Here is an 18,884-nt window from a genome sequence, read left to right on the forward strand (position 1 = left end):
TGGGGGCTTTATTTTTCTATTTTTTCTCCCTAAAATTATTGAGTTGTCCTTTTCAAATCTCATAATTTTTTCCTTCCTTCTCTTCTTGGACTGTTTGAGAACCCAAAAAGATGGAGAGAGGAGTTTTGATTTTTTTCCCCTTCATTCTTCCCTGTTACTCCACCCCTTCCTTTTTGTTTCCAACTGTCGTTGGTGAAGGAGGATGATTGTTGCCGCCTTGCAACGTTCAAGTCTTCTACCATTCTTTTCGTTTTCATTTGTCTTCACCAATTGCTGTTCGTGTTCATGTCATGGGTGGGCGTGATCAAGTAATTTAGATACTCGATTTGCTGTCCAATCCAACCTAAAGATGGAATTTGGTCATTTTGTTATAAAAGACCAATTTTTATCCAAACTGAATGGGGTTAGACTGGGTTATATCAAACCAAATTATTTTTGCACAGCTTGATTTTTCTCTTGTCCTTGGTCAAATAAAAATGTTGAGAGTGTTCAACCTCGAGTACCCACCGTACCAAACTCTGGCCCCCTGTATTTTCTTTTTACGGCGGATGCCCATAGAATTCTTGATGAACCTGTGGAGCAAAATACTAGGTTTTGACTTGGAAATTTGTAACACAGTTCGCTGAATTTAAAATTGATCATTAATGAAATTGGTCATCTCAAGTAGAATGGGCTAGATGTTGTGGTCCCTCTTTAAGCATTCGGGATAAGCTAATGCTTGAAGGAATTACATCCCGTCAACAACAAATATGAATTCCATGTTAACGGATTACAAGGTCATTGTCTAACTACTTTTCTATCACGTATTATTTGACAAAACAGATTTAATTATTTACAAGCAAGTGCTCTTTTGATTATTTAATGAAATATAATCGAATTCTAAAATTTTTTAAATCAGCTTGGAAGTTGCTCTCTCTAATTCTATCATGAGATACTTTTAATCAACTTACTAGAACTAATGAGCGATGTTGAGTTGTTAATTTTATTAAAAAAATAAATTTTTAATTTTACTCATATTAAATAAGGTTAATAATACTAGCATATGGTAATGGTTCGTCACAGTTTTACAGATATTGCTAGCTAAGATGATAAACAATAGCCAATAGTGATGATTGACAAATGGTGACAGTTAAGGTCACTAGCAACGGTGACTAATGAAGGTAGCAATTAATAGTAATCGTTGATGATGTTTGTTAGTGATAGTTGATAAGAGCATCAAATACTATACTTTTTAAGGGTAGCTCTTAATTTATATTTAACTTTTTTATGGTAGATTTGTAACTATTTAAATTAATATTTATAATTTATTTTTCTGAACAAATTATCAAGTACTTATTGTTAATTTGAGTTTTTAAGATCTTTAACACGGAAAAAGCTGAACCGTGACTTACCCGTTGTGCCGCCCGCCTGTCCCCACCGAGTACCGACCCAAGTAAATGTTACGCTTGGGTCGGTGAAAATGTTGTTACAAAGAATTGTTTTATGTTGTCTCATGCTCATGACTCATCGGTGCTGGCGAGCCACGACGTGACGATAAAGGGCTCATAAACTCTGGAATTATGGATTGAGATCATATGCAGTGGCTTTTTTACAGTGATTGTAAAATAAATAATCATGACTGCTAATTTTATTCAATAGTTGAGAAGACAGTAGTATATTAAAAGTCCTCTCATTTATAAAGCACACAATCATATTTATCAAAATTTATTATTTTTATTCTATGTTTATTAAAATAAAAAATCATAAAATTTTTAATCACCAATTTAAAGAGTATATATTTAATTTGGGCGGTCAAGTTAAATATTATTTTTAAAAAATTTTTATCCATTAATTATCTAGATATATTTTTGAAAATTTAGATATAATATTAATTTTTTTAATAAATTCTATAATTTTTATTTGATAAATACAAAAATAAAGATAATATCCTGAAACTTTCTAAAAAATATTTTTTAGAAAAATTACAAATTTAAAATTTAAAATCTAAACCATTTAGATTATATCTAAATAATCAATTTATAACAATTGTCAAAATTTTAATATTAAATTTAAACAGTAAATTAAATATAAATTTTCACAATAAAACAGTTTTGTTAAAAATATAATTGTATATTTTGTAAATGAGAAGTTTTTTTATGCACATATTTCTCATCAACTATTAGATTCATAAAATACACTATCATAATTACCCACTTCTCAACCATTGTACAAAAAAACTACTGCACATGATCCAAATTCCTAGAAATATGTATTAAATTAATACTCCCTCCATTGTTTTTCTTATAAGGAATAACTAATTAAGTAACTAAAATTAAGATTAAGAAATAATATCAAAACAATTAAGTTTCTTAAAATATTCACTTTATAGTCATAGATTTAAATTCTTTCTAAAATTGCTCACAATATTTAATTTCACATGTAGTTTGTTAATAATACCGACTCTAATTTAAACATATTCAATTAGCATTAAGATTGGTAAGTTTAGGTTTAAAATTTCATATTTAAAATAATCTATTTAAATAGTCTTAAAAAAAATTAAGGATTATTTTTTCTTTTCGATTATTCAACCATGAACATCTAGTACCTTAAATTTTCATTTCATGCACTACAATTTTTTTTAACTTTAGAAAATAATATATTGAACACTCTATCATTTAAAAGTTAATTTGATTATAAATTGATTTAAAATTGCATAAAAGAGTCTCTAAAATTATAAAATGACTTAAAAAAACTTAAAAGTAAGCTTATGAAAATTAATACTAATTAAATCTCATAAATTACAAATAAATACTAATATACAAATGTTATTTCTTACTAATATGAAATGTCAAAATACAATTTTGACCAATCAATTTATATTAGTTATTGAGTAATTAATGGATCATAATTATTGACAAAAACATCAATAAATAATTAAAAAATTATATTTTTATAATAATATCACATTAAAATATATAATAATATAAATAAATATTTACAAATATTTATACACAATTTACAAGTTAGCTCTTGATATTTACACTTTCCCTGTAAATTCACAAATTTACTAATGTATCTTTGGTAAAGAACTTTTCTAATGTATCTATTATTTATCAATGAACTTGTTTGGCACAGGTGGTAAATTTTTGTGGGACTATTTGAAGTACTTATAAATTATTACACTATTTTATGGACTTAACTGATGTTAACTTTTTTGTAGGATATGCATTTCTAATTTTATAGGTCTTTTTACTATAATTTTTAAATCATTTTCTTAGTTTTTTGTGTCAACTAAATAGTAAAAGCTAATTTTTTTTTTACTGCAGGCATTTGATACACCCTTTTAAATGCTAAAGAAAATTATATCACATATAGGTGAGTGAGTGCTTAAGGGAAAAAATATACTTTAATTCTTAAGAAAAAAAATTAAAGAAAGAATATAACCAAGTTAAGGTTTGAAGTGAAAATGAAAAATGAAAAATGATAATCTTATCTATATTTTTTAATTGGTGAGAGATGAGACTTAGAGAGGAGACAAGATATGAAAATAATAGAGGCACCAAGAGAGAGTGGAAGGGAAAAGAGAGACTTGAAGTAATTAAAATTTCAAATATCAAGATTATAAAAAAAATTGAAATTACAAGCAAATTATAGTAAGAAATGAACTCAAATTAATAAATTTTTATATATCTAGATATAGATTGGGTCAAAATTTAAATGTAAATCTTCATTAATTCAAACATTGCATGAATAAAAAATTTTAAGAAGCTACATTCGTCATATACAGCTGCGTTTGGAAGCAGTTGGATACTGTTTGATTTTGTGTTTTCTTGGCTCTAATCCAAGACGACGAATATAAGCCAAGGAACATAACATGAGGAATCCATGGAAGAAAAGAAAGCCGGGTGGGTAAAGTCAATTTGAGAAAAAGCAAAAGCTGGTTCATCCAGAAAGGAATTAGATTCCAAGGACCTTCCACGAGCAATGATGTTAGCTTGGAACGCCCCTGTCCCTGTCTTTTGAAGCAGTCAAAATCATGCACGTCACTGTTCTGAACCAACCAACTTCATTGATTTGTCTTCAACCATCCATCCTCGTCAACTATTGATCAATCTTCTGATTCTTGCAGTATTTCTAATCGGCTCTTCAGCATAACCCCAAATTACTGCAACATCAAAAACACACCTCCATCTCCTGCATGGACAACACTTCCTCCAAAAACAGAGCTCCTAACTCCATTAATCCTCAAAGCTGGTGTTTCTTTGGCTGCTTTATCTTTGGCTGCCTGGATCATTGCCAAGAAAAACTACACACAGCCTCTTCAAACAGACACGAGGGGGTCGATTCACCTGAAACCAATGATGCTCAGCAGGGAGTCAAACCTGAAGAAAGCTCTCATGGTCTCCCTTCCAAGGAAGATGAAGAACATGACTCGGCATCCCGCGAAAATAATCCGAATTTACAACAGGAGATTAGCGAGCTGAGAAGCCAGATTGAAGGTTTGCAAAAGAAAGAATCGGATTTGCGTTTGCAGTTCGATCGGTATTGTGATATGAAGGAGCAGGAATCTCTGCTGATGCAAATCATAAATCTTTTGTCGCTGGAGGCTGCTCGCGTTGAATTACTGCAGAAGGAGATTTCGTTCAGGGAGGCAGAGAATGGTAAGTTGGAGGGGTTCCTGCTCCAATGTATGAGAATTATTGAGCAGCTCGACTGTTGGAAATCTCAAAACAGGTTGCTTCGTGGGAGCCTTAAGAAACTGCAGAGAAAATCAAAGGCACAGTCTCGCCTGACGAATAAGCAAGCTCTGAAGATTGAAGCCCAAGAAGCTGAGATTTTGGAAAACCGTGACGCCTTGCAAACGGGGATTGATGTTATGGATCAAATAAAAAACGAAGTCAGAGACCTACATAGCGTCTTGGAACAATTGCAGAACGAGAAGAATGAACTTCTGAAGAAGCTTGACGAGGCAGAAAAATCGTACGCATCAAAGGTAAGTAACTGACACATAATTTAAAAAAAAAAAATAGCGAGTTTGCGTATTGGTTTTGGTTTTGGTTTTGATGAGCATTAAACACGAGGTTTCCCATATGAAGGTTGAAGCACTAGATGCAAGCAAGGAAGAGTGTAAGCAGCTTGTAAAGGAAATGGAGGAGATGAAGAAGGATCGAGAAGACGAAGTGAAAGAACTGATTCACCTGCGTTGGATCAACGCTTGCCTAAAGCACGAGCTGGAGAGGCAACAAGATGAACAGAAGAATGAGGTAAGGGAACATAGAAAAGACAAAGTAAGGAAGCGATGGGGTAACACAACATGAAACAGAGTATGACTTAGATGATGCGTTCATAGAGCAGGACCATGACATAGTGCAGGGACGCACCCACGTTAGAAAATTATCCGACATGATCCAAAAAAATTTTAGTTTTCCCTTTTAAAAAATTTCAATTGACCCCATCATTTAAAAAAAAATATTCTTGTCTCCTCAAAAAAATTTCTTATTTCACTGAAAATTTGATACTTAAAATCTTATCTATGTAATCTGTCTTAAGTAGGAATAGTTTTAGAATAGAAGGGTAATAATTTAATAAAACATTTTGCTTATAGAAAATTTTATCACAAATTAATTTTCTTCTATACAAAAGAGATACACAGATTTAATTTAATAAAAATAAAAAACATGAAACTAATAGACATAAAAAATTTTTTTATATAAAGATAATTTGTTATTGTAATTTTATGTTTTATGCATTGTTTTTAGTATTTAATTTTATTAAATTATATCTTTAATATAATTTAATAAATACTTAAATTTATATTTTTAATAAGATATTAATATTTATGTTAAGATAAATTATGCCCCATCGACTTATTTCCGTCACTGACACAATGCCTTGCTCTGGGGGATGTTCAGAGCGATGGGGCTTGTTTCATACAGAACAAGTTGGCGAGAAGGCTGAGGAGATGGGTGGAAGGCAGTGAGAAGGCGAGAGTGAGCCCAGTGGAGAAAGACGGCCATGAAAGCCATACTCATTCATATAAAGCATAAAAAACTCCGGTTCCTGCACGAACAAGGTCTTATTACTAATTCACCTTCCACGCTAATAATATGTTATTTACCGCAGAGTAAGCTTCTGCAAAACAAGAATCTTGTACATATTCTAAAATAATCTAACAGGACAGAAATGAATCAGATTGAGAGTATATATCTGCAGCCGCAATATTGACTTTTGCTCATGTCCAATGACGGACACGTATCTCCTACAATGAACTTAAAGCTTTGGTTATGGGAGCCCCGAGTCATACCTGCAGAGAGCTCGTTCAATACAGTACGGAGGAAAAAGGATTCTTCCCATTTGATATTTCCTACCCCATGTCATCAATAGAATGCTCGGTGAAAAATAAAAATTATAATGAAGATTAAAGAAAAATAACATAATTTGTTAAATCTCCATTTGTAAGAGTTAAGGAATTAAAAATAAGACCAAAAGGAGGAATGAAACAAAATTAAGTAGTTAAACTAAATAGGTCAATTTAATCCGATGTTTAAAATAAGTCAATTTTCAGTTTAGATTTAGACTTTTCAGTGGTGAAATTAAGGTAGTTTATACTTATTTTAAGTAATCATGATTAAATTATTTAAACAATAAAAGGAAATTTTTTGTGGGGGAAAAAGTGGTTTGACGTCGGCAAGTTTCTCGGTGTTTTGACAATCGCCAGAATCTGGTCAAGGACGGCCAGCCAGTGCGTCTCCGACAATAACTTTTTCTGATAAAGAATTTTTTAAAATTATAATTAAGGACGACGGCCGTTAATTAAATTTTCAATACTTTGAGGTATTAAATTATGATTGTCATTTTTTTTTCTTATACAAGTGGTTGTCATTTTTATGTAACTCTTATTTGTAATTTTCACTCAAAGGGAAACTTACAGAATTTGTTAAATATTAATTTGTAAAAGTTAAGGGATTAAAAATTAAGCCAAAAGAAAAAAAATAAAAATTAAAAATAAATAAAACTAAAGAATGGAATTAAATTTAAAACAAAATATAAGTATAGAACTAAATTGAATTAAGGAAGTGACTATTATACTTTAAATAATATTAAAAAGTTAGAAGTATAAATATATTTTCATCTACAATTATTCACAAAAAAAAATCAAGTAAAAGATTTTCAATTTAAAAACACAACTTGCTCGCATATATTAAGTTATTACTAATTTTATCAGTATGAATTAACCGTTCTTTTGAGCTTATATAGATCGAAAAATTCTTGTTTGTCAATTCTCCGATGGCACTTACCCGGAATAACCGTGTTAAGAACCCTTTGATTTTTTTTTTTTTCTTTTTCCAGAGGAAACTTGAGTTTGGGATCATAAACATGTCTTGTTCGTGAAATATCAGTAATACAATCTTCCGACTGAGACGCCAAATTTTGTGATTTCTATATGCTTCAAAATTGTGGATGGAAGGAAAGGAACGTTATCCTCTATTCCTTCTCTGGTTCGCTCCCAAACCCAAGGGGAAAAAAAAAAAAAACAAAAGATTCTGATCTCTTAACTGCCAACTAACCCCATGGAACTCTCCCTATTCAGTCTGCAGTGCCGTCACACGATCCTCCATTCCCCTCTAAGCTGCATTCACTCTCCCAGTAAATTCTTCCTCCTTCTTCTTTTGAGCTTTGGCTTTGTTAAACCCAAAACTAACGCGCGATTGGTTATACTTATATCCCCTCAGGGACGAAACACAAGACCCTTTATAGCAGAAGTTCATTTAGGCTACCCTGCCGCTGTTCATATTCTTCCTCAGATCAATCTGCTACTGAACCATCCACACTGTCCTTGCAGATTGACGGAAGAAGGGCATTGCTCACTGTTCTTCTGACGACTGGTTGGTGGTTAGATCACTATCGTCCAAGATTCTCTTTCAATTTTTCCCATTACGTTATCTTTTTATAGATTTCAATTTTTCCCATTACGTTATCTTTTTATAGATAATTTTTACCAGTTAATGAACCCACTAGCATGGCTCAAGTGTGTTTTATCTTATTTCAGCTGCTGGAGTTTATGCGTGTGATGTAGCTGAAGCAGTTAGCACAAGTAGAAGAGCTGTATGATTCCCCATCATCCCCTCTCATCGCCTGAGTTATTCTGAATGATTGTTTCATGTTCTAGTTGCATTTTTGGTTTTCTGCAGCTTCGTGGATCAAAAATCCCGGAAAGTGAATTCAAAACCCTGCCTAGTGGTCTTAAGTCAGTACATAACTATTACCTCCCCAGTAATCTTGATCTTTCTTTCTTTTGCATTTGTTTCTTATGTCTCATGATTTTAAAATTGTCAAGAGTATTTTAACCTCTCGAAATGGATATGCCTAACAAGTTTCCTAGACTACCAGAACCTGTCAATTTTATATGCTTGATGATGCTGCATTATAATTGTTTACTCTTAAGCTTTCACTCGCATCATTTTAAATTTCTTTTTTCCTAAAAAATGTTCATAACTATTTTGATGCTACGGTCTGATGAAACTGTGGCGTCATCATCAGGTATTATGATTTGAAGGTCGGGAGTGGAGCTGAGGCTGTGAAGGGATCCCGTGTTGCTGTACGGTTGACTCTGTTAAGCGTGATTCACGCATTTTTGCTCTTGCTTTTGATATGCAAAGTTGACTCGAGATTGATAAGATCTTCAAGATTTATATATAAAACAGAATAAACCTTTCATAATTTGCTGCCATGGGGAGTCTCAGGCGAGAAGGAGAAAGAATAGCAAATGATTAGGTGATAGGAGGGGCAAGGGAGGAAGTATCTAGCAGAAATCATAGCTTGCTGTATATAAATAACATAAGAGTATTAGTTTTCCACCATTCACTCTTCAAGTCCTTAACAATGTATTGAAGTATTATCAAATTTGATCTTTAGTGCTGATCGCGAGTCTGAAAATATTGTGAAAGGTAAAAGTAGGCATAATTCAGAGCTTGTAAATGCTCTCACCCAATCGATCAATCGATGCGTATCGTGCAACCTCAGATGTACTGTTTCAAGATGAAGTTTTGTGGACCAAAAGGCTCGCATATGTATACAAAAGAAAGTGATATATGATTGGTTGATTTTCAGTATTGATGCATTTGATTGTGAAAATGAGGGAGCCGTGGACCTGATTCATTTCCTTCAGAAGATTTAATACATAATAATACACTCTTTTATTTGTCCTGTGTTTGACACATGCGTCTACATATATGAATATCGTCAGCTTCTTCATGGCTTCAATCCTTTTTTGTAATACAGAATGGAAATGTTAGTATTTATGATTAATTTAGTAATTTATATTGAATATGTAATTTGGAAATATGTCTGTTTGGATCACTTTTAATAGACATGGTCTGTCATAGGAATTTCATTCTTGATGATGAATTTGATCAATGTGAATAGTTTGTTTTTCAATATTCATCCATTTGTTCTGGTTTTGGTTCTAGTTCTTCATCATTTTGGTTTCTCTTTATTAGCTGATTATGTTTCACCCAGATATATTCAAAATATCATTTTGTAGGTTCACTATGTTGCTAAATGGAAGAATATTACCTTCATGACTAGCAGACAAGGAATGGGTGTTGGAGGAGGAACGGTATGATCAAACTCCAGAAATTTTGCACCGCTTTATACATGATCCTCATCAAGGCTAGCATTGTTTTTTTCGGTTACTGCAGCAGCAGTACTTTCTGGATAGTCATGATGTACGTATATGTTATATTTTTTGCACGGAAAGTTTACTTATTGATTAAGATTCTTAAATTGTTGCAGCCATATGGATTTGATGTAGGCCAATCTGAGAATGGAACTGTCCTTAAGGGTTAGATTTAGGGGTGCAAGGAATGCGAGTAGGCGGCCAGGTAATGACAGACCATAATACCAGAGTTCTTTGCTAAGCTGTACGAATATGCTATTAAAAGCCAGACAATCTGTAAAACTCTGTGTGTCAAGGCAGGAAGCTTCATTGGAGCACTTGTTAGTACTTGGTAGTTTGTGTTGACTAGTGGGCATCTGTATAGTATTTTTCCCAAAGTCTGAGTTATACATATTGGGGAATATTTCCTTTGGCTTCATAGGTTCTATTGTCAATAACTATTTATATAAACAACAAATTTTTATTTCTCTCTAAATTTCTAGCCCCTAAACCTTTATATAGAAGTTTTTGGAAGAAATAGGTGGAAAATTCAGATTCACTTATATTCGGTCTGCAACCATATTAACATATTAACATATTAGAATAAAAGGAGAGCAGTTAATTAGCTGAGTTTTCTGCAGAGGTTGTTAATTGTTCCTCCTGAACTGGCCTATGGAAGTAGAGGAGTCCAGGAGATCCCTCCAAACGCAACAATAGAGGTAACTTGTTCGATCAGTTGCTATGGTTTCTATCCAAAGGATGATAGTAAAATAGTATAATGATTATTACTACTGATCACAGTGTCTATGGTAATTATATTCACTAATATCAACTACTACAGCTGTACAACTTGAATGATGTATGCCTTTTAAGAAACTCCTTCGCTGTCCATACAATTTCATTACTGCCACTGAATTCCCAAAGTTTACACTCTGGAGAATGTGTCCCTAAGGAATCTAGTGTAGTTGGAAAGGTCAGTTCGCCTGTTCCATGATCCAAGCTCCAAATATACTCGCGCTAATTTAAAGGGCAAACCATCCGTGTTACTAGCGTAGCTAAAAACTATCTTCTGATTATAGATTTGTTCATGTTGCTGGTTAGTAGTTTCTACACATTAATCAATAATCGGTAAGGTTCTCTTAGTGTAGTTCTACGTTACTTTATACGTTCTTATCTTATTTGTAATATTCATTTTTACTATTTGCGACTTTCTCCAAACTGCAGTTAGATGTTGAGCTGCTTTCCATCAAACAAAGCCCATTTGGGTAAGTAACAGTGCTCGAAATAGAAATTTGTTTATTATTACTATTATAATAACTTGCCTAGTTCATACTATCGGTCATGTATTGTGCAGGACTGCGGTAAAGATAGTTGAAGGCTAAGCTTTGCTATGCTATTACTATGAGTAAGGCCATGTTGGCTCGGCAATTTAAATGTCAAAAGATATATAATTTGGCCGATTATGTCTAGAGGGCGTAAATTAACCTGAAAATTTTCAGGTTTCTCTTCTGGAAAAGAATGAAGGCAACAAAAAGGGCGAAACTGTGTAAACCATGCTCTAGTAAGCTGATCATCCCGATCGGTCTGAGGACTGGTATTAGCGGGGTGGCAGATATCAGAAGCGGCTCTTCTGTCTGAATCTGAACAGCCATAAATATCTGTTAATTTATTACTACTACTACTCCTCCTCTTGTTCTGACTTCTGCTCCTTTTATTGAGAGCCCTTTCATGTTGTCTTCAAGTAAAGAGGGTGCTTCATATTATTTTGTCTATGTAGGGCAAAACGTCCTTCGAAGCTATGAAAAAAATTATCACCGAACGTGGAATTTCCGGACATAAAACTTGCACTTTCGCGATCGTCCACATTTATATAGTTTGCGGGGCCACCTTAATTTAGATGGAACCACCCTTTGAAAGTTGTGCAGAGTTGTGAATGCGTGTGATGTGTTTGTGTGAGTGGCATTAGACACCAACATTCTAAATGTTGCTGTTGCTTGTTTCATCCTGAGATGCAACATTAGTGAAAGCTGAAAATTTCCCCATCCCGCATCATGGGATATCTAAAAGACACGTAAGAGGTAGCGCTACTTATATTACACATTTTGATGATGTGCAGAAATTAGTGGCTATGATGATTATCCACGCGACTACAAGCGCATGACAATCTTTTAACAAGTGTCAAGCCTTAAGGAAATTCATGCTATTGATAGGCATTGTATAGAGACTAGTTGTCAGTATTGAGACCGTCTCTTAAAGTGAAAACAAGCATCAAGCCATTCTCAAAGCTTTCACTTAGCTGTTGCGGGGAAAATAAAGTGAAAAGCCAAATATAAAGGATTTTGTCCAACACCAATGCATCATTAGGATCGGAGATGGGGTGAGGAATAGTAATGACTAATGAGACGTGTTTTGAGAAAGTTGTTGTGGGGCTCTTATAGTCTGGCCCTAGCCATAATTTTTTCTCCTTTCATGGCCGAACTGCGCTCTCTATATTTAGATGTTTAAAATTTTGAATGAAGGTCATTGACTATTGAGTAAGAAACTATATGTTAATGTTAAATATTCATTCATATGTGGCAGAGTTGAAGCTTCAAAGGCATCATATTAATATGGAAAATAGTGACAATAGTAAGTGTAGCCCACTAGAAAGGAGCGAAATTCTAAGTGGGGATTTGGTTGGGTCGTGGGTGGGGGGAAAATAGAGAGATTGGAATTGGATGCTTTCTTTCTTTTTTTTGGGTGATAGAATAAACTCATCAAAATTACAAGTGGATCTGAGATTGGAAGAATTGTTGCACTAGATAGACTGAAAAGGAAATTTAACTTTATTATACTAGGAATGCATCTCTAAAAGGTCATGATTAGGATTAGCTCAATCCATGAACTCCTACTCTAGCTCCCCCTCGTGAAGGGTTCCCCATTATCTTTCTAAGCATCATATTGATGTTCTTAATCATTAATCCGTATAAATTGTGGATTTGGTGCACAACTCCGCTCATGATACCAAGGCGTAATTGCCCTCCCTTATGTGTCTTCTGATTCACACACACAAGCAGCCATATATCATATAACTGCATATTACTCATACTACTAATAACAATACCAATACACAACCAATGAGAATTAGATATAACAAAAAGATTAGTCTTTCATAAAATAATGAATAAAGGTTTGAATCCCTATTAAAAAGAATGTTCATATTTAATATTTGACTGCATTTCGAATAAGATTGTTTCAAACAATAATAATAATACATAAATAGCATGTGAACAAAGCTCTATATGTCAATAGCCATACTGAAAATAGCTTATTTTGCTTTTGATGATCATATTACTCATCTTAAAAGAGTATATATGAGCCTCATTTATGAAATTTTGTGCCCTTTTTAACTTAAGTAAAAACTAGTAGGCGCACATATCTATTTTGTTTAATTATCAAGAACATTAAAAAGCTCATCATGAGATTGAAAAGTTAGCTTTGACCATATCTATAGGGAAGCAAACAAATAAACCGATCTTTTTATCTATAAAACATCCTACAGTGATTTTGATATTTTTATTTTTGACAACCTGCCTCCCGATTATTTAAACTTTATGGCTTTAAATATGATTAGACCTTAATCTTTTTTGCACAGTTTTTCCATAGCCTTGTATTAAAAAAAAAAAAAGCATTGCCTTAACATTTAGATTCTTTGCAATATAATGTTGCAATATGTCAAAATTTTAAAATTTCAAAACAAGTCTTCTTTTTCTCTAGAAGATAGTCGCAATACATGAGGGGCCAGAATAGGAATAAGAATTATGATGGTATAACCTTGATAGGCGATGGATTAGCCTCGTGGGGGGAACCATATAAAAAAAAAAAAAAAGATCACTTTAAAGGAGTGGGATAAGTCAAAAGCAACTTCATTGGTCACTACAATGCACATATATATACAATAAACCTGTGTGTCAGAGCGGGATACGCAATTATGGGGATCACCAAAGTCTTTCCATTTTTCCGGATTATTTGGGGGGGAAAAGGCTTTCCATTGATAGTAACGGCAAGCTGGCACACTGAATTCATTACTCCAAAGTGATTATGCACTCTAGGACCACATAAACGCTTGAATTATTCTTTTACCCCTCCACCCAGCCCCTCTTTTCCTTTTCCTTTTCCTTGCTAGGTTTTACAGAGAAAAGGGGGGGGGGGGGTTGGAAGTATTACTACTTAAGCATGACGATAAGCTGATGTCTTGTTCTGACAGGGACTGCAATAAACATGTATGCACACAATCAAAACATCAATGACCTTGTTTACTGTGATCATTTTGAAACTTGGTTAAAGAAGAACAAAACAAGAACAAAAATTGCAATGAACATAGATGTTCACAACCTGGTTTGACATGCAAAGCATGCTAAAATATTTCAGAACAGTGAGAAGAGAAAAACAGTGAACTTACTATGTCCTCATATGGTGGCCCAGCATGAATTTTTATGATGCTTGCTCGCCTCACCATTGCTGCCATCCTTCTCGATGGTGTAGGTTGGCCTTTGTCCTGTCTACATGGAACCTTTGCTTGTGTTTATGGCGTGACATTCCTATATCTAGAACAGTAAATGAGAAAATATTGTCTCTTGCAAATTGACTTCGAAGTGCGAGGGCCATAAGCTGTGGCAGCATTTTATTATGCCTTAATGGGAAGTTTCTCCACTTTAATCATATGCTACTCGATTAGATTAAATAAAGAAAGAATGAACCTCGCAAAAACGAAGTAGCGAGTGTTGAAGCCTTTTCTCAATGAACATTCCCGATACAGAGAAAACAGCTAGAAACCTCTCATCATTCTGAAGGGTATCAACTGGTCCCCATAAGTCGCCAAAATTTCATGGTATTCCATATAGATTCTTTAGCCAACTTTTTGATTTTCATTGCGCTCACTTTATTCCAACGTAGTAGCCCTTCTTATTCATCCGTCGTCCTTCCCATCTGTAACGTGTGATCAATCAGTCATCCCCTTGTTCATGCAGAATGATCACTGAACCAAAAATAAACATAAGCTCACGTTTCCGATTTAGCCATGTCCTCCTCCTTTTCTTTTACCTCAGTAATCATTGTACTTCTCAAAAGACTTGCCCGAACTGTGGCTCCTTACAAATTCCATACCCTTTAAGCACGGACCCTAGCTGTGGGGATCCATCCTATAGCCTTCACTGTGATCCCAAATCAAGAAAACTCTACTTTTTCACCCTCAATGGCAGTTCCTATTCCGTTCTCAGAACCATGCCTTCGATTCAGCGCTTGGTGGTGCAGCCATCACCTTGGCTTTCTAGTTCATGTGTTACTCAAGATATGCCTGCAAGTGGTGGCCTCTGGTTAAACCAGTCACTTCCTTTCAAAATAACTTCATCCAACACAATCTTCCTCTTCAACTGCTCCCCGCGCCTGTTAGTTTCTCCTCTCAATTGCACTTCTTCGAGTCTTTGTCACCGTTACTTGGAGAGCTCAGGACATGTTGATGGTAGAAGAGCTACTCAGTGTGCTAGCGGTCTTGGCCCTTGTTGCACCTTTGTTGCAGGGGGGATGCCTTCAGCATACAAGATACGCCTTCACAGCTCTGGCTGTAAAGCATTCAGAAGCATCCTTCATTTAGATGCAGAAAAGCCTGCTTATCAGTGGGAGGAAGGTCTTGAAATTCAGTGGGCTTCTCCTACTGAACCTCTCTGCAGGACACAAGAAGATTGCTCTGGGGCTTCTATCTGCTCACCTGCTGAAAAAAATGGAGTCTTTCGCTGTCTTTGTAAGGGCAAACACCATTGGGACCCTATTGCTGCAACTTGCTTTAAGAACAAGAAAAAGTCTAAATCACAAATCAGCTTAACAGTCTCGTTTGTGGTCATAACATTTTTTTGCCTAGCCACAGTTATGGCCATTATCTTAAGGAGGTCCAGGAAGCTCTCTCACGGGTCAAAGCAGGCCAAGACTATAGAAGATGTGATAAAGTCAAATTCTGGAGAGACACCTGCTAGGATGTTTAAACTGAAGGAGGTGATAAAAATAACAAACAGATTTTCTCAAGACAGTATTTTGGGAAAAGGTGGGTTTGGGGAAGTTTACAGAGGTGAACTCCAAGATGGGACAGCTGTGGCTGTGAAGCAAGCTAGATTGGGCAACCTCAAAAGCATTCAGCAGATACTAAACGAGGTTGCAATTCTTTCTCAAGTCAATCACAAGAACCTAGTCAGGCTCCTAGGTTGCTGTGTAGAGTCTGAGCAGCCTCTGATGATCTATGAGTTCATTTCAAACGGGACACTCCATGACCATCTTCATGGTAGGTATTCCAACTTCCTAGACTGGAAAACAAGGCTGAAGGTTGCTTTTCAAACTGCTGAAGCATTGGCTTATCTTCATTCTGCCGCACATACTCCCATTTACCATAGAGATGTGAAGTCCACAAACATACTGCTAGATGATGAATTTAACGCCAAGGTTGCAGACTTCGGGCTCTCCAGATTGGCTAACCCAGGGCTTAGTCATGTATCAACCTGTGCTCAGGGAACATTAGGCTATGTGGATCCTGAGTATTACCGCAACTACCAGTTAACTGATAAAAGCGACGTTTATAGTTACGGGGTTGTGTTGCTAGAGCTTTTGACTTCTCAGAAGGCCCTAGATTTCTCAAGAGAGCAAGATGATGTGAACCTAGCAATTTTCGTCGGTCAACATGCCGTCAACGGGTCCATCATGGAACTGGTAGATCAGAGGCTCCTAATGTCTAAGGAACCATCTGATGATAAAATAAAAACAAGCATACAACTATTCTCAGAGCTAGCACTCAGCTGTCTGAGGGAAAAGAAAAGCGAAAGGCCGAATATGAAGGACATTGTTCAACACCTTCAATGCATCATTAAAATTGCAGATCAAGTGAGGAACAGTGATGATGCATCTGTTTAAGAATGTTGTGTAACTCAGACTCGTGCAGTAGCTAACTAGCTATATATTTTTTTTTTCCCTCTTTGGCCAAACCAGCAATATCTATATTCGAGTTTCAATGGCCAAAAGGTTATTATGTAAGAAGTTATCACATTGTTAGATATTCAGACACTGCAAAGTTAAAAGGTTTGAAGGCATCACATTAATATGGAACGTGGCGGCAATGGTGTTTTGGTAATTGAAACATGATAGCGAGTCCCAGGACATGATAGTGAGCATAGCCCACTAAAAAGAAGCAAGATTCTGAGGGTGGATTCAGTTGGGTGGGAAATAAAGAAAAGACTGGAATTAGATGCTTTCTTGTTCTGTGATGGCATGAACTGATAAAAAATTCCCTAGTGAATCTGAGATTGAAAAAATTATTGCACTAAATAGGCTGAAATGGAAATTCAACTTTATTATAATTGGAATGCATCTCAAAAAGGTCATGATTAGCTCAATCCATTTCTGAGGGCATAATCTTGACGGGCAATAGAAATTAGAAAAGAAAGGATCACTTGAAATCATGATAAGTTTGAGGGCATAGTCAAAAACGTCATGATAAGTCAAAAGCAACTACATTAGTCACTACAATGCATATACCATAAGTTTGAGTGTCAGAGTGGGATTGGGATAGGCAACTTACGAGGATCACCAAAGGCTTTCCATCGTTGATAATGGCATCACTTGGTTCACTGCTTCAGGTCCAGGAGGACCCATAGACGGCTGCTTTATTCTTTTAACACCCCCTTTACTGTTTTAAAAAAGAAGGAAAAGAAACGCACAACAGTTTAAATGGCACAACAATAGGGTTAACGAGTGGCTTTCGAGTTTCTAGCATCTAAATTTAACAAAATCAAACGATATTATCTTCTTTGTTTCAAATTCTAATTATCTTTACAAGTTTAAACAAATATTTTGAAAAAATTTTCAAAAGTGATTTTTTAATAAAATAGGGGAAAAATTAGTCATTTGGTCCTTATAGTTTTGATCTAATTGTAATTCAATCTCTCAATTTTGATTCGTTATAACTCAGTTCTTGAAGTTTTGACTTGGTTATAAATTAGTCCCTGAATTTTATCTCTTACAATTTAATCTCTAAAGTTTCAACCTCTTAAACAGTAGTTCCTATATTTTAAAAAATAAAATTAGAAAGATTAAAAATATTTAAAACTTTTAATATTTATAATATTTATAAATATTAAAAGGAATTATTAATTTAAAATATTAGAAATAAATTTTAAAATATTTTGCATCTTTATAATTTTATTTTTTAAAATATAAGGACCGATATTTAAGAGGTTGAAACTTCAAGGATTAAATTACAAGAGGCAAAGTTCAAAGACTAATTTACAGTCGAGTTAAAACTTTAAGGACTGAGTTATAATAAGTCAAAATTTAAAAATTGAGTTACAACTAAGTCAAAACTACAAGGATCAAATAATTATTTTTTTCTAAAATAGAAGTTCTTTTTATTTGAAAGTTAAAACAAATGCTGTTATTTCATTTACAATCAATCTTTCCTAACATGTTTAAGCATGGCGTTAACTCAATATAGCCAAAATTCCAGTGCTTTTTATTGCTCCTCCTATCACATGACCCTCACAAGTAGAGCCAGGAATAAAAATCGAGCTTAAAGGCCCTATTTAAATAAAAGTTTAAATTTTAAAAATTAAAATTTTTTAAAATAATAAGGTTTGAGAGTCTGGCCCTGATAAACTCTATAAAAAAAGGCTCAAGCAATCCTTCAAGCCATGTTACATTATTATTAATTTTTTTCATTGATGGAATACATGTTTGAAGCCAAAAAGAACTTGCCGTCTGAAGTCTTAATCCTACACGCGTTATATTATTATTAATTTTAATTTATTTTAAAGTTAATTTAATATAATTTAATAAATATCAATGTATAGTATAAAATTTTTAATATTTTTTATTTTTTTTATAATTATTATGTTTGTGTATTTATAAAAAATAAACTTTTTTTAATCAAGATTTGAATTTTCTTACTAAAATTTTAAATGAGCATTGTTTAATTTTTAAAGGATTATGAGGATTTAAATTTTTTCATTTTAAAATATTTTAATTAATTTATAGTATTTAATTTAATTTAATTTTTTTATTTTTTTAGAACAAAGCTTACGGGCCCGACCCTAAGCCTTTTAAATAAAGGTTGAGCCTCAAAAAAAAGTAAAAAATGAGAATCGAACTTAAAGGTCAAGCTCATAAAAGTTAAACCCACTCATTTTTCCAACTCTACTCACAAGGCCAATCAACCTTTAATTTTATCTTATGT

The 18,884-nt window shown here is 34.1% G+C and overlaps 2 protein-coding genes and 1 pseudogene across 2 annotated transcripts; all 3 read left to right on the forward strand.

Moving 5' to 3' along the window:
• Window positions 1-3,851: 3,851 nt before the first annotated feature.
• LOC129306133 (protein CHUP1, chloroplastic-like) lies at window positions 3,852-7,602 on the forward strand. The gene is made up of 4 exons (XM_054946514.1): window positions 3,852-4,972; window positions 5,076-5,243; window positions 5,892-6,052; window positions 7,330-7,602. Exons 1-3 carry the CDS (start codon window positions 4,178-4,180, stop codon window positions 6,024-6,026), a joined length of 1,098 nt encoding a protein of 365 aa, XP_054802489.1. The 5' UTR covers window positions 3,852-4,177; the 3' UTR covers window positions 6,027-6,052; window positions 7,330-7,602.
• LOC129306134 (peptidyl-prolyl cis-trans isomerase FKBP16-4, chloroplastic-like) lies at window positions 7,394-11,478 on the forward strand (annotated as a pseudogene).
• A 2,927-nt stretch (window positions 11,479-14,405) lies between these two features.
• Window positions 14,406-16,824, forward strand: LOC129305268 (wall-associated receptor kinase-like 20). Its single transcript, XM_054945283.1, has one exon. It carries the CDS (start codon window positions 14,648-14,650, stop codon window positions 16,568-16,570), a length of 1,923 nt encoding a protein of 640 aa, XP_054801258.1. The 5' UTR covers window positions 14,406-14,647; the 3' UTR covers window positions 16,571-16,824.
• The last annotated feature ends 2,060 nt before the right edge of the window (window positions 16,825-18,884 follow it).

The sequence above is a fragment of the Prosopis cineraria genome, unplaced genomic scaffold, assembly GCF_029017545.1.
Source record: "Prosopis cineraria cultivar Desert tree isolate PC_DT_omini unplaced genomic scaffold, ASM2901754v1 PC3, whole genome shotgun sequence".
In the NCBI taxonomy this organism is placed as follows: Eukaryota; Viridiplantae; Streptophyta; class Magnoliopsida; order Fabales; family Fabaceae; genus Prosopis; species Prosopis cineraria.

What these genes read in the sequence shown, in the direction of transcription:
- LOC129306133 (XM_054946514.1), top strand. Translation starts at nt 4,178, where the DNA reads ATGGACAACACTTCCTCCAAAAACAGAGCTCCTAACTCCATTAATCCT. An exon ending in AAAAATCGTACGCATCAAAG is followed by an intron (nt 4,973 to 5,075) that starts GTAAGTAACTGA and finishes TCCCATATGAAG; the next exon opens with GTTGAAGCACTAGATGCAAG. An exon ending in AAGATGAACAGAAGAATGAG is followed by an intron (nt 5,244 to 5,891) that starts GTAAGGGAACAT and finishes GGGGATGTTCAG; the next exon opens with AGCGATGGGGCTTGTTTCAT.
- LOC129305268 (XM_054945283.1), top strand. Translation starts at nt 14,648, where the DNA reads ATGATCACTGAACCAAAAATAAACATAAGCTCACGTTTCCGATTTAGC.